General features: G+C 33.0%; 1 protein-coding gene and 1 long non-coding RNA gene across 2 annotated transcripts; one reads left to right on the top strand and one right to left on the bottom strand.

Annotated features, from left to right (window-relative positions):
- Window positions 1-873: 873 nt before the first annotated feature.
- LOC120078211 lies at window positions 874-4,001 on the bottom strand. The gene is made up of 5 exons (XR_005481951.1): window positions 3,659-4,001; window positions 3,290-3,374; window positions 1,304-1,387; window positions 1,157-1,223; window positions 874-1,073 (listed from the first exon to the last, which is right to left on the bottom strand). It is a non-coding gene; the product is annotated as an uncharacterized LOC120078211 (long non-coding RNA).
- Window positions 4,002-4,560: 559 nt separating this feature from the next.
- LOC120078393 (cytochrome b6-f complex iron-sulfur subunit, chloroplastic) lies at window positions 4,561-7,461 on the top strand. Its single transcript, XM_039032661.1, has 5 exons — window positions 4,561-4,775; window positions 4,855-5,096; window positions 6,358-6,475; window positions 6,832-7,014; window positions 7,153-7,461. The coding sequence occupies exons 1-5, from the start codon at window positions 4,737-4,739 to the stop codon at window positions 7,252-7,254; spliced, it is 684 nt and encodes a 227-aa protein (XP_038888589.1). The 5' UTR covers window positions 4,561-4,736; the 3' UTR covers window positions 7,255-7,461.
- Window positions 7,462-12,691: the final 5,230 nt, after the last annotated feature.

Below are 12,691 nucleotides of genomic sequence, written 5' to 3' on the forward strand. Positions count from 1 at the left end.
AATGTCTATTGATTAATTTAAAATAATTAAATAATTTTAATTAGTTAAGTTTCACTATTTTCATTACTATTAAAATTAATTCTAAATTTTCACTTTAAAATTATTTTAAATTAGGTCCTGTCTGATAATCATTTCATTTTTTTTTAAAAAAAAAATTAAGCTTATTTCCTCCCCATTTTTCACAAAGATTTGAATCTTTCTTAAATACAAGGATTGAATTCTTAGTCAAATTCCAAAAACAAAAACAAATTTTTAAAAAGCTACTCTTTTTTAGTTTTTAAATTCCACTTGTTTTTTAAATCATTGTAAAAAGTAGATAACAAAATAAGAAATTTAAAGAGAAAGTGGTGTCTATAGACTTAATTTTCAAAAATAAAAATTAAAAATAAAATGATTACAAAACGAGGACAATAAATAGACATTAATACTAAACACTAAAAGTGAGTATTTATGGAAAATCAAAGTTAAAAGCATAAATCTTAAACTAGAGGTGTATATGGTCTAGGTTGGACTGCTTTGGAAGAATTTGGTGGACCAACCAAAAAATTCGGATTAGCTAATAATGAACTGGTTCATTTTTTAAGGGTCAACCCAACCCAAAATTTTCGGGTTGGGTTGGGTCACCGGTTTTGTTTTTTTTTTTTTTTAAAATTTTGAATCTTGACTGTTTTTTCACTACTTCCTTTTCTATTGAACAATTTGATTTTTGTGGGTCAATAAACCTTCATATTTACAAAAGTGAACTAATTCTAAATATATTACATTAATTAATAAAAATTTAATAATAAAAAAACATATAATTTATGCGAATTTACATTAAAATACAACCACCATAAATTCAATATAAACTTCAAAAGAAACTTTCTCAAATAATTCAATTAAAATGTCCAAGTTCAAAGTCCCTACTCAAAATATTCAGTCTACATTCAAAAGAGAAACAAAAAGTCCAAGTTTAATAATAACTAATTGGCCTATTACATAAAATTTCAAGTTCAATAATAACATTCAAAAGCACCATGAGACATGACGCATGACTTGAATTAGTTTTCTTTTCATCTTTGGTATTTTCACGCCTAAAAAAAATTACAAATACATTAAACCAAGAGGATCATTTATAAGTAATAATAATATTTGATCTTATGGTAATAAAACTTACCATTAAAATCATCATTATGCTCCAAATCCAATTCCTTATTTCAAAACAACCGAGCATGATGGGCTATCTACAAAACAAATCAATTAAATATATTAATTATTTGAGCATAATAGGTTACATATTACAATAAAAAATTCATTTAATTACCTGATTCAATATTATCAAAAGGGATATTTGTAGCCATTCATTTTCCACCCGTACTATTTCAAAATCATCTTTATCTTCTATAACCTTGTCAGACAAATAAGAAGTCAAATCAATTCTCCACTTCCAATGAACTTTCTTTTTCTCTCAATCTCTCAAAAGTTATCCACGGATCATTTATTTCTTCGTTCACCCCATGATCATCTTCATTTATAGTGACAGTCTTTGATTGTTGAGAATCATTGGTACTATGACTACCTCGAGGAGAAGTGTTATGTGATTTGAAAAGTCATATAGACAATAGAAATATAATTTCACACTCTCAACCATATCCTTAGCCACATCACTGTTATAAACATTGGAAAGACAATAATTCAAGTACTTTAACTTGTATAGAGGATCAATCACCATAACCACAAACATCAATTTATACATTTTTTCGAGTGAACCCCAATACTTATTCAACCTTATCTTCATATTCATAACCATCATACTTAGAACAGAGTTGGTATTGTTGCTCTATTTGTTTAAAGCAAACTGAATTTTATTAATTTCCTTATAACCAGCAAACTGAATTTTATTAATTTCCTTATAACCAACGTTAGAAGTCACTGGTTTTATAAAATCTTTTTAAAAACTTAATAAACACACCTACAGTCAACCAATCAGATGTACTTGGGGGCCCAATTTTATTTCCATGGTCATCTTCCTTGAAGTAATCAACAAAATTTGAGTCCTCTTTCTCTTCCTCTAAAGTTCTAAAAGCTTTCTCAAATTTAATTGCATGTTCAAACATTAAATAAGTAGAATTCCACCTAGTTGCCACATCTAAACAAACAAGAGCCTTACACTGAATTTTTTCTTTTTGACACAAGTTAAAATTTTTTCATTCTCTTAGGTGATGATCGAACACATTACGAAAAACAACTGATTTCCAACTTTTAAGTCTTCTCTTAACATAAGAAATAGCCACATCATTAGAACTTATTATCAACGGTGATGGAATTTTTTTTTTCAATCCCCCATTCTAACAAACAACTCTCAACCATCTTCCCAATAGTCTCCTCCTTATGATTAGAAACTTGACAAAAACTCAAAATATTCTTATGTAAAACCCATTCAGAATTAATAAAATGTGTAGTGATGACCATGTAGTTCACATTTTGTAGCGAAGTCCATGTGTCGGTAGTAAGACAAACTCTTTGAGAGCTTTTAACCATAAATGATTTCAACTTTTTTTTTCTCCTCAAGATAAAGTTGGTATACATCTCTAGCGATTGTGACTCTTGATGGAACATCAAACTTAGGACACGAAATACTACAAAAGTGTCTAAAACCTCTGTCTCAACAAATTTGAACGACAACTCATTCATAATTATCATCTTAGCGCATGCTAGTCTACACGCTTGTTGGCTAAACAATGTTGTCACAAAATTACTAGCGTTGACTCATTTTCCATCATTTGAAGGTATGAGAATTAGGGTGGTTTGTCCTTTTTCTTCTTCTTTATATAGGTACTTTTTACCTTGATTTCTCAAGGGCTTCCATAAAGTACTAGTTCCACAAGTATTACTATCACATGTGTAATGTTTACCACAATAGTTACACTTGCACCTAGCTCCATCATTAGCACTTGCTTCCATTTTTTGAAGATCCTATATAGACGAATTTGAAATTGGTTTATTAGGTCTCTTTCAATTGGACTTGAGGTAAGGGTGGTATATTTTTAGGAGTGGCTAACATTAGAAGGGGGAGGAGGAGGAGGCATTTCATTATTATCGGTTCCACTTGCATTACCACTATTGTTGTCCATCTATAAAATAAATGAAACTAGTAAACAACTAATTACACCTACCTATACAATTAAAGAAAACAAACAAACACTAGCTTCTCAATTAACTCATAACAAATCATGTATAAAGATCAATCATCAATCAATCACACATAAACACTATATGTACACAATAAAAATTAAATTATTTTACTCACGATGAAGTTTGAAAATGGTGATTCAGCAGTGTCTAATTCCTTGTCCGTTGTGACAACTTTGAAGAATCTAACTATTCTCGAGACACTGCGAGGTTGAACAAAAATTAATTTATTAATCAATCTACGTTTGAATGGAATAAGGATTTACAATTCAAATGAAACCTCTAATAATTTACAATTAAATGGAACAATTGAATGGAACAAAAAAAACTTGGATAGCAAAACAAATGAAACCACTAATAATTTACAAATGTCTAAAAAAACAAAAGAAATGCATACTTCATTGAAAGAAATATAATCACAAATCTCAAATAAAACCCCCAAAATTAAATAGTGAAGCAAAAGTACCAAAAAAAAAAAAAAAAGTACCGAAAGCGTGAGTTAGTATCGGAAGGACTGAGGGGAGACTGAACCGGAAGCGTGAGGCGTGGGCCAGATCGACGAGGGGACTAAGGCGGAGACCGGATCGAGCGACCAAGAGTGAGTGAGACTGAGAGGAGGCCAGAGGGTTTTCGTTTTCGGAGTTTGGACTGAGACGAAGGCGAGCAACTGAGACTGAGAGGAGAGTTCGAACTTCGGAGTTCGGACCGTTCGGCGAGGGCGAGCGAAGACTGAGATGAGAGGAGGGTTTTCGTCTTCGTTTCGCGATGTGAGGGTGACTGGGCGAGGGTGTCGGTTTTCTATTTCTTTTCTCTTTTCTGCTTTGTGTTTATGTATATATATATGTAAACTGAGGCTTGAGCGACTAGCGTCCGTGCATGGGGCGTGGAGTCGTTAGTCGTGGACCGTTAGGCCGGCATCAGCGCGAAGGAGTGGTGGACCGATTTTCTATATATATATATATATATATATTTGGGTTGTGTCAGGTCAACCCGATCCAAAATACGAGTAACTTGAGACCCGACTCGGAATTTAAATTTTTAAAGATTTTTAATCCAACCCAATCCAATCCGTAAGTAATAGAAGTGTAGCATTTTAAAACCTAAGAATAAAGTAAAAACTAGACCAAAGACAAAAAAATGTATTTTTCTGAGGAATTTTTTTTCTTCATATGCACAATTAAATTTTGTCTTGATCTTATTACCCTAATACATTTTCGCGCGGATCTTACTGAAAATGAATTGGGCTAGGCCCAATTAGCCCAAATTGATATCTGGACCCATATACTTTGTGGCCCAGTTTCGCTATATTGTTCTTCAAAAATGAAGGGGAAGGGAGAAAATAATAATAACAATAATAATAATTTCACCCGATATGTGAACTCTGAATTTTGTGGCCATTTGGAACCGATGTGCCTAATTGCCTTATCTTGTTCCTTTTGTGGACATCAAAATTCAGCAACTTCACAAACAATCTCTCCAATTTCTACTTCAACCACTGATATAACATTACCCACATTTTAGTTTCTGAGAAAATTCCCCTCCACTCCTTGCTCTGATCCATCCCCATGGCGTCTTCCACTCTATCTTCTGCAACTCCCTCACAGGTATCTTCAATTTCTTGATTCAACTTCGCAGATCTGGTAAGCAACTTGGAATTTCTTGCCCATTGTTGTTGTTTTTCAGTTATGTGCCAGCAGAAGTGCTTTGTTCTGTCCCTCTCAAGCCCTTTTGAGGAAACCCAAAAGTACTCAAATGGGGTCAAAGGGAAAAGAGGTTAAAATCTCTTGTCAAGCCACTAGTATTCCAGCTGATCGAGTCCCAGATATGGGTAAAAGGAAAACCATGAATTTGCTTCTTCTGGGTGCCATTGGACTTCCCACTGCTACTATGTTGTATCCTTACACCTATTTCTTTGTCCCTCCTGGGTAAGTTTTTTTCTCTCTGGTTCTGTAATGGCCTGCTGGATTATCAAGGATTAGTATGAAGTTCTTTTGGTTTTGTTCTTTAATAGAAATTAGGCTTTGATGGATGATTTTGAGATCTCGGATTAGGAGAAAATTGTGTCAATGATGGGAATTCTGATGGAGTTTGGTAATATAGGAGTGAACATTTGACTGTCTAAAATTAGTATTTGTAATAGCCAAATTTTTATGATGAATAAATGAAGAAGTTTCACCTTTTTACTATGTTATTTGAATGCCTATATTCTTCCGTTGATTATAGTTGTATTGACACTCATTACTCAACTGGTAGGACAAACTCTCTAATTTTGTGTGGAATGAATATATGCTTGTAAATGTCACAAGCTGAGCTTGAAACTGAAAAGGATCTTTCAAGTTGTGCCATGTTCTCTTTCATCAGGGATTATTGCTTGTATTAAAACACTGAAACAATGTTGGACATGATCTTTAAAGCTGTCAGTTTTGGTTAAATTCTAAAAAACATCCCTAACTCTGCCTTTTGTTCCAAAAATGCCCGATTTCCATTGATTTTTCATAAACCTTATACCATTAGAGTAGAAATCGGACAAAAAATTAGGATTCGAAATAGTGTGGTGGTGACCTAGAATGAAAATTTGGATTGCCACACCATTTTAAGTCTCAATATTCATCTTAAATTTTAAATGATTAATACTCCATGAATAATTTGGAAATGTTTATGAAAGGTCAAGGGCAATATTACAAGTTTTCAAAGAATAAGGGTAATTATTTATTTATATGTAAAACCCCCATACCTTTCAAAAGTTGCAAGATTCCATTGACTTTTCATAATTCTTATACTATTGGATTATAAATCATTTAGAATTTCGGGTGAAAATTGGGACATAAAACGGTGTGGCGGTTACTTAAAATAAAAATTTGGATCACCACACTTTTTTAGGTCCCAATTTCTGTCCAAAATTCTATATGATTTCTACCTCAAAGGTAATTTTGAAATGTTCATAAAAGGTCAAGTCAATGGAAATATTGTAACTTTTCATAGAATAAGATTTTTTTTTTCCTTCTTATAAAATGAATAGGGGCATTTTTAAAACAAGGGAAAAGTTTAGGAGTATTTTTTATAATCTACTCCTTCGTCTTTAATCTTTTAAACTAGATTTTCATTTCAAAAACTGAGATTCTGTACTTGTTGTATTCTGATTGTTCATCTGGTAACCTTTTGAATATTTTATGTACACAATTTCAGTACTGGAGGTGCTGGTGGTGGGGTTGTTGCCAAGGATGCTCTTGGAAATGATGTTTTCGCAGATGAATGGCTGAAAGCACACGGCCCTGGAGACCGAACCCTCACACAGGGCTTGAAGGTACTCTAACTCTCTAACTTTGCTTTAAATACTCTAAACAGCTACTGGCACCCTACAGCCAGCCCTTGTTGCTTCTCAAACACCTTATGTTTCTTTGTTTCACATCTTTATTTAACTTCAAAGTAGAAACATGATTATTGATCATTTCCCAATGAGATTAGCATCTTATTGAAAATAATGTAATCAAAGTATTCAAATTGGAAAACTAGATGGAAAAATACACGATCTGCTATCATATAATGGAAATGTAGTGATTGCAGATGTATTGAGTTTCTGAGGGTTAATTCCTATATGTGATGTGATACTTGGAGATGAACAATATTATTTAAAGGCAAACTGGTGATGATGGATTTCAGGGAGACCCTACCTACCTTGTAGTCGAGAAGGATAAAACACTTGCGACGTATGGAATCAACGCAGTTTGCACTCACCTCGGATGCGTCGTGCCATGGAATACAGCTGAGAACAAATTCATCTGCCCTTGCCATGGATCCCAATACAACGATCAAGGCAGGGTCGTCAGAGGACCTGCACCTCTGGTAATACTTCTCAAAGCCTTTTTCCTTTTGCTTCCAAGTCATTTGAATCAACAAGCAACAAGCTTCATCTACTAACTGTAAGATTATGTGTTGGTTAGTGGTAACTAAATAGAGTTGAAAATTTCTTTGTTGGGACAGTCTCTTGCATTGGTTCATGCTGATGTAGACGACGGGAAGGTAGTGTTCGTCCCGTGGGTCGAAACAGATTTCAGAACTGGTGAGAATCCATGGTGGGCTTAAGCCTCATTCTCATGTAACATCTCTCCATATCCATCTCTTCAATTTGAAGCAATTTTTTTTTCTTCCATCTCCTCTCAGTTTTCTCCTGTTTGTATATTTTGGTTTTGTTGGATGAAATATATAAGATATAAGACAACTGAATCCTAGGCTTTGTATTGATAAGCTTTGATATTAAGTACCATTCTCTATTGTTCTACTTTCTCTTCACCTTGCATTCACTACTTGGATTCAGGGTGGATTAGTTAGCTGCTGCAAATAATAGTGTTATAGTTCATATGCATTGTTAATAGACTCCAATATCAGGATTACTCTTCTTTTTGTTTCTACCTTATATATGTTTAACTTTTAGTACTCTTTCTATTTAGGTGGGTGTCTAAATTAGGGATTTCTAGATTACTTAAAATTTGGGCCTAAAATAGAATATGCCCCACTTTTACTTAAGTTTTCTTGATCTCTTGCCTACATCATATTATCGTGAAAATACTAAAACGAACCATTGTGCATGCAAGTTCAGGTCTCGCTCTCTCTATTTGCTACTCATTCCTTAGGGTTTAGGTTTTCTTACTTCACTCTCTCTTTAGTTTCTCTTACAACTCGTTCTTGCTCTTGCTCTTTTTTCTTAGCTCTTGCTTTTTGTTTCACACTTTGTTTTAAAAGAAAGCGAATAACAAAGTTACAAAATTGAAACCGAGGGAATGAGTAGCAAGAGTAAAGAGTGAGTCTAGAGTTGAGATCCCAACATGTGAATACAATAAGGTCTCATTTCGATAAAGTCTGTCGATGATACAAGCAAAAGGTCAAAAATTAACATTTTAAAAAGTGGGGCAAATTTCATTTTAGACCCCAATTTTGGGTCAACGGTACAATCTCCTCTCTAAATTATTCTCATCAATGGACCATCAACTCGTTGATGGTTGTAGAACAAGTCAAACGAGTATTTGATTTGAATTTTGGGACGTCAAGAGATTCGACTTCATATTAACATAAATAATCCCTGACGGGGTGGAATTCTCATAGCAGAAGTGTACTTATGTTGGTTGTCTTGAATTTCGTTTTATGAACTTAAGAAAACAAAGGAGACGAAAGTAAGGTAAAGATATAAATCTATGCATGCTTTTCTCCTGTAAATTACAAAGAGAAAAGGGAAATGATACACTAACCCTTCAAGAACCGTTCTCGATTTCCCTTTCGGTGTATGATCACGAACATAGAGAACTACTCCCTCGAATACAGATCTTCTCTCAAATGCAACAAACTCGAACACCAGCAGCAACGGGACACCACCGCAATGATTACTTCTCGTGAGAATTAAGGAGAGTGTGTGAACTTCCTATTCAATTTTAGTGAATGGAAGGATTGATGTTCTTGAGAAAAACACAGAGGAAGGAGATGAAGATCTTGATAGAATTTTTGCCAAAACCAATTTCACGTAATTGAATGATCATTCCTTTTCTGTCCAAGATTACCATATGAGAGAATGTGAAGGATGGAATTTTTGGAATAACTCCACCAATTAATCAATAACTCCAAGGAGTTAGTAATTTTTTAATTCAAAATTCAAAAACTTAAATTATAATCATATTGACTAATTTAATATAATTAAACTAAACCATATACAATATCACGTGTAATATATAACTTATAGTTTATATTATATCACATATAATATAATCTATTATTTATGTTCTCTCACATAACCTATAATTTATATATGAATCATATCCATATAATTAATATTTGAATTATATTCAATTATTTATTTCTCTCATTATACTTTATATTATAATGTATCACATACATTATATTAATTGTATCTCATACAATTAATTCCCTTTAATTAATTTGAACAATTCAAATTGATCTAAAATTAATTTGATTCTCATTAATCCTTATTGAGCTAACAAGTGGACCTTGTGGACCTAAAGATTGAAATTCTAATGGTATTGGATTAATTAATTAAACTTTTTAATTAAATTAATCCTCATTTATTAATTGTTAGTCATTCCACTAGAGACCGACAACTACACTCTTCGCACTATAGATATATTTTTGTGTCCCTTGGATATAACCAATCAACAATGCGTTGACCCTTCACGGACCTCTCGTAACTATAGTTGGGTCAAAATTATCATTTTACATCTGTAGTTAAATCTAACTCCTTAAATACCACTTCTAATAAACAATTAGTCATAATCTCACTATAACTAGAACCCTTTCTGGCCAATGAAAGGGTGAGGACCCTCGTTGTTCAAGACCTGGAATCAACACTTAAGGGAGCAATTCATCTACTTATCCTAACAACAGGAATGAATAAATTCCATCTTGTGTAATTAAGTTCCCAGCTCCTCACTTAGATGAATCCCCAAAATAGTAGGCATATTGAGTCAATGAAACTAACCACTCTCACTCATTCAGATCAAAGGACCGCCCTCATAGGTCAACTCATTCAAGATTAAAGTCAAGTCACTTATGATCATCCTAGTGAAATGTAAGTCTCTTCAAGTAACGACGTTATAAAGAGAGACTAGTCATTTCGTGGTCCGGTCTTATACAAACTCTTTGTATAGGATACCTCCACTCACATGTCTCCACATAAATGATGAAGATCATATCATTTGTAACACTTTACAACAATTGTAAAAATTATAAAGTGGATCATATTTGTAGTGTCACAAAGAAAAAAAATACCCAACCTTATCTGTATATTAAAGACCATTTAGGTTATTAATTAAACATGATCTACTTGTATGTCACCACATACATGTTTAAGCTACATAAAATAACCTAGGATCTTAGTTTATTGGATTGAGTTAAAGCACATATAAAATGACATGTATTTTATTAATAACAATTTGTTTATACAAGTTTATAAACTACAAAAATAAGGAGATATTGGACATCAATCTCAACAATCTCTCAGTTGCTCTAGACAATGTGTTGCATATCCCGTAGACCTAGACTTTCTAGATGACTCTCAAATACTTTAGCCGGGAGAGCCTTTGTAAATGGATTAGCAACGTTATGCTCTAAAGCAATCTTCATGATTATTACGTCACCTCGTTGCACAATCTCCCAGATTAAGTGATATTTCCTCTCAATATGTTTGCCCTATTTTTATATGTCCTAGATTCCTTTGAATTTGTCACGGCACCACCATTATCACAATAGAGTGTGATGAGCAAAGACATATTTGGAACAACTTCCAAATCAGTAAGAAACTTCCTCAGCTAAACAGCTTCTTTAGCAACTTCATAAGCAGTTATGTATTCAGCTTCCATTGTAGAGTCTGCGATGCACCATTGCTTGATGCTTCACCAGACTATAGCTCACTCATTAAGAGTGAACACTAATCCTGATGTGGATTTTCTAGAATCCCTATCAGTCTGAAAATTAGAGTCTGTATATTCTGTAAGGATCAAATCCTTAACTCCATACACAAACATATAGTCCCTCGTTCTCTATAGATACTTGAGGATTATTTTGACTACTATCCAGTGATCTAATTCTGGATTGGATTGATATCTATTGACAATCCCTACTGCATAGCAAATGGCAAATCTAGTACATAACATTACATATATAAGGCTGCTGACAACCGATGCATAGAGAGTTCGTCTCATTTTCTCAACCTCTTGAGGAGTTTTAGGACATTGTTCCTTAGGTAAGACAATTCCATGCCTGAAAGGCAATAAACCTTTCTTGGAATTGTGCATCGAATATCTGAAAAGCATCTTGTCAATATACGATGTCTGAGACAAAGCGTGTTTTGTTTTTATGATCCCTAATGATCTGGATCCCTAGAACAAATTGCGTGTCACCCAAATCTTTCATTTGGAACTCAGCGGCTAGCTATTTCTTTACATCTATTAGTAAACCTACATTATTTCCAATGAGTAGGATATCATCCACATACAATACAAGGAAAGCTACTAAACTGTTGATGATTTTCTTGTAAACATTGTTTATCAACATTCTGATCAAAGCCATAAGAGTTTATCGCTGTATCATATCTTATATTCTAAGATCGGGATATTTGTTTCAATCCATATATGGACTGATTAAGTTTGCAAACCTTTTTCTTTTGACCTTGCTCAATAAATCCCTCTGATTGATTCATGTAGATGGTCTAAGAATACCATTGAAAAAGGCAGTCTTGACGTTCATTTGTCATATCTCATAGTCATAATACATGGCTATGGACAAGAGAATCCGAATAGACTTTAGCATGACAACAAGTTAGAAAGTCTCTTTATAATCCACTCCCTCAACCTAGGTATAACTCTTTGCCATTAATCTAGTTTTAAATGTCCGTATCTTTTCATCTTCACCCATTTTTCTCTTGTAAATCCATTTACAACCTACAGGTTGTAGGATCGATATGGTAACCCTAGAGGGAGATGAAAATGGTTAATTTAAAACTAATAAAAACTTTTTCCTAATGTGGGTTCAATTAAATAAATTAACAAACTTTTTGTTAACAAGTAATTTAAACACAGTAAATTCATGCAAATAAATTCAACTCAAAATAATCAAGAAGTTAATAATACTACTTTAAAGATAGCATTAAGAACAAGTTATTATATATGAAAGATAATTTTAATAACTAATGCTATAAAATGTTTTCATAGCAATGCACATATGCTATATCTTCATACTCTATCATAGAATTCGTGAGAACTATACAAAAAGGCTATAAAAGATCTTAGGTTTTTAATAACATGGGCAGGTAGGACCTACAAAAAAGACTAAAAAAAGTCTATTATAGCCTTTTTTTTCGTTAGGTATCGTAGCCGTTATTGCTTGTAGTGACAACAATTGTAATGATTACACAGTGGATCATATTCGTAGTGGGACCAGAATAAGACACTTAACTTTATCCATATACTATAGACCATTTTATGTTATTACTTAAACACGATCCACATATATTTCACCAAATACATGTTTAAACTACTTAAAATAACTTAAGATCTTAATTTATCGGATTGAGTTAATGCACATATAAAATAATATTTATTATAGTAAGGAGATTTAGGACATCAAATCTAACCATCCCTTCTCGAAATCCCCCCAAAAAAAATCTGATTTGATCTAATATTACAATGCCAAATAGTGAAATAAAATTGGTCAGAATAGTTCATCTCATGAAGCCTGGAAACGTGAGCTCAATTCAAAAGAAAGTGAAAAGAAAAATTAGAAAACAGAAATAAAATTTAGAATAGGCTTTCTGGAAGTTTCAAATTATTGTTCAAGTGAAATAGGCACAAATCTCAAATGAAAAGACAAACATTCAACCGCAAATCTCTCCAATGCCTTGAAATATTTTGTAATGTGTTGGAATTTGGTGAATTTTTCATTATTCAAATTCCAACATAGTAGTTTTGGTTATGTAACAGGTTTTCTCGACAGCTCCAATCCAATTATTTATGTTTATTAA

This window comes from Benincasa hispida, chromosome 5, assembly GCF_009727055.1.
Source record: "Benincasa hispida cultivar B227 chromosome 5, ASM972705v1, whole genome shotgun sequence".
Lineage (NCBI taxonomy): Eukaryota > Viridiplantae > Streptophyta > Magnoliopsida > Cucurbitales > Cucurbitaceae > Benincasa > Benincasa hispida.

Coding starts and splice junctions, on each gene's coding strand:
- LOC120078393 (XM_039032661.1), top strand. CDS start 4,737: ATGGCGTCTTCCACTCTATCTTCTGCAACTCCCTCACAG. Junction 4,776..4,854: donor CTTCTGCAACTCCCTCACAG/GTATCTTCAATT, acceptor GTTGTTTTTCAG/TTATGTGCCAGCAGAAGTGC. Junction 5,097..6,357: donor TATTTCTTTGTCCCTCCTGG/GTAAGTTTTTTT, acceptor ACACAATTTCAG/TACTGGAGGTGCTGGTGGTG.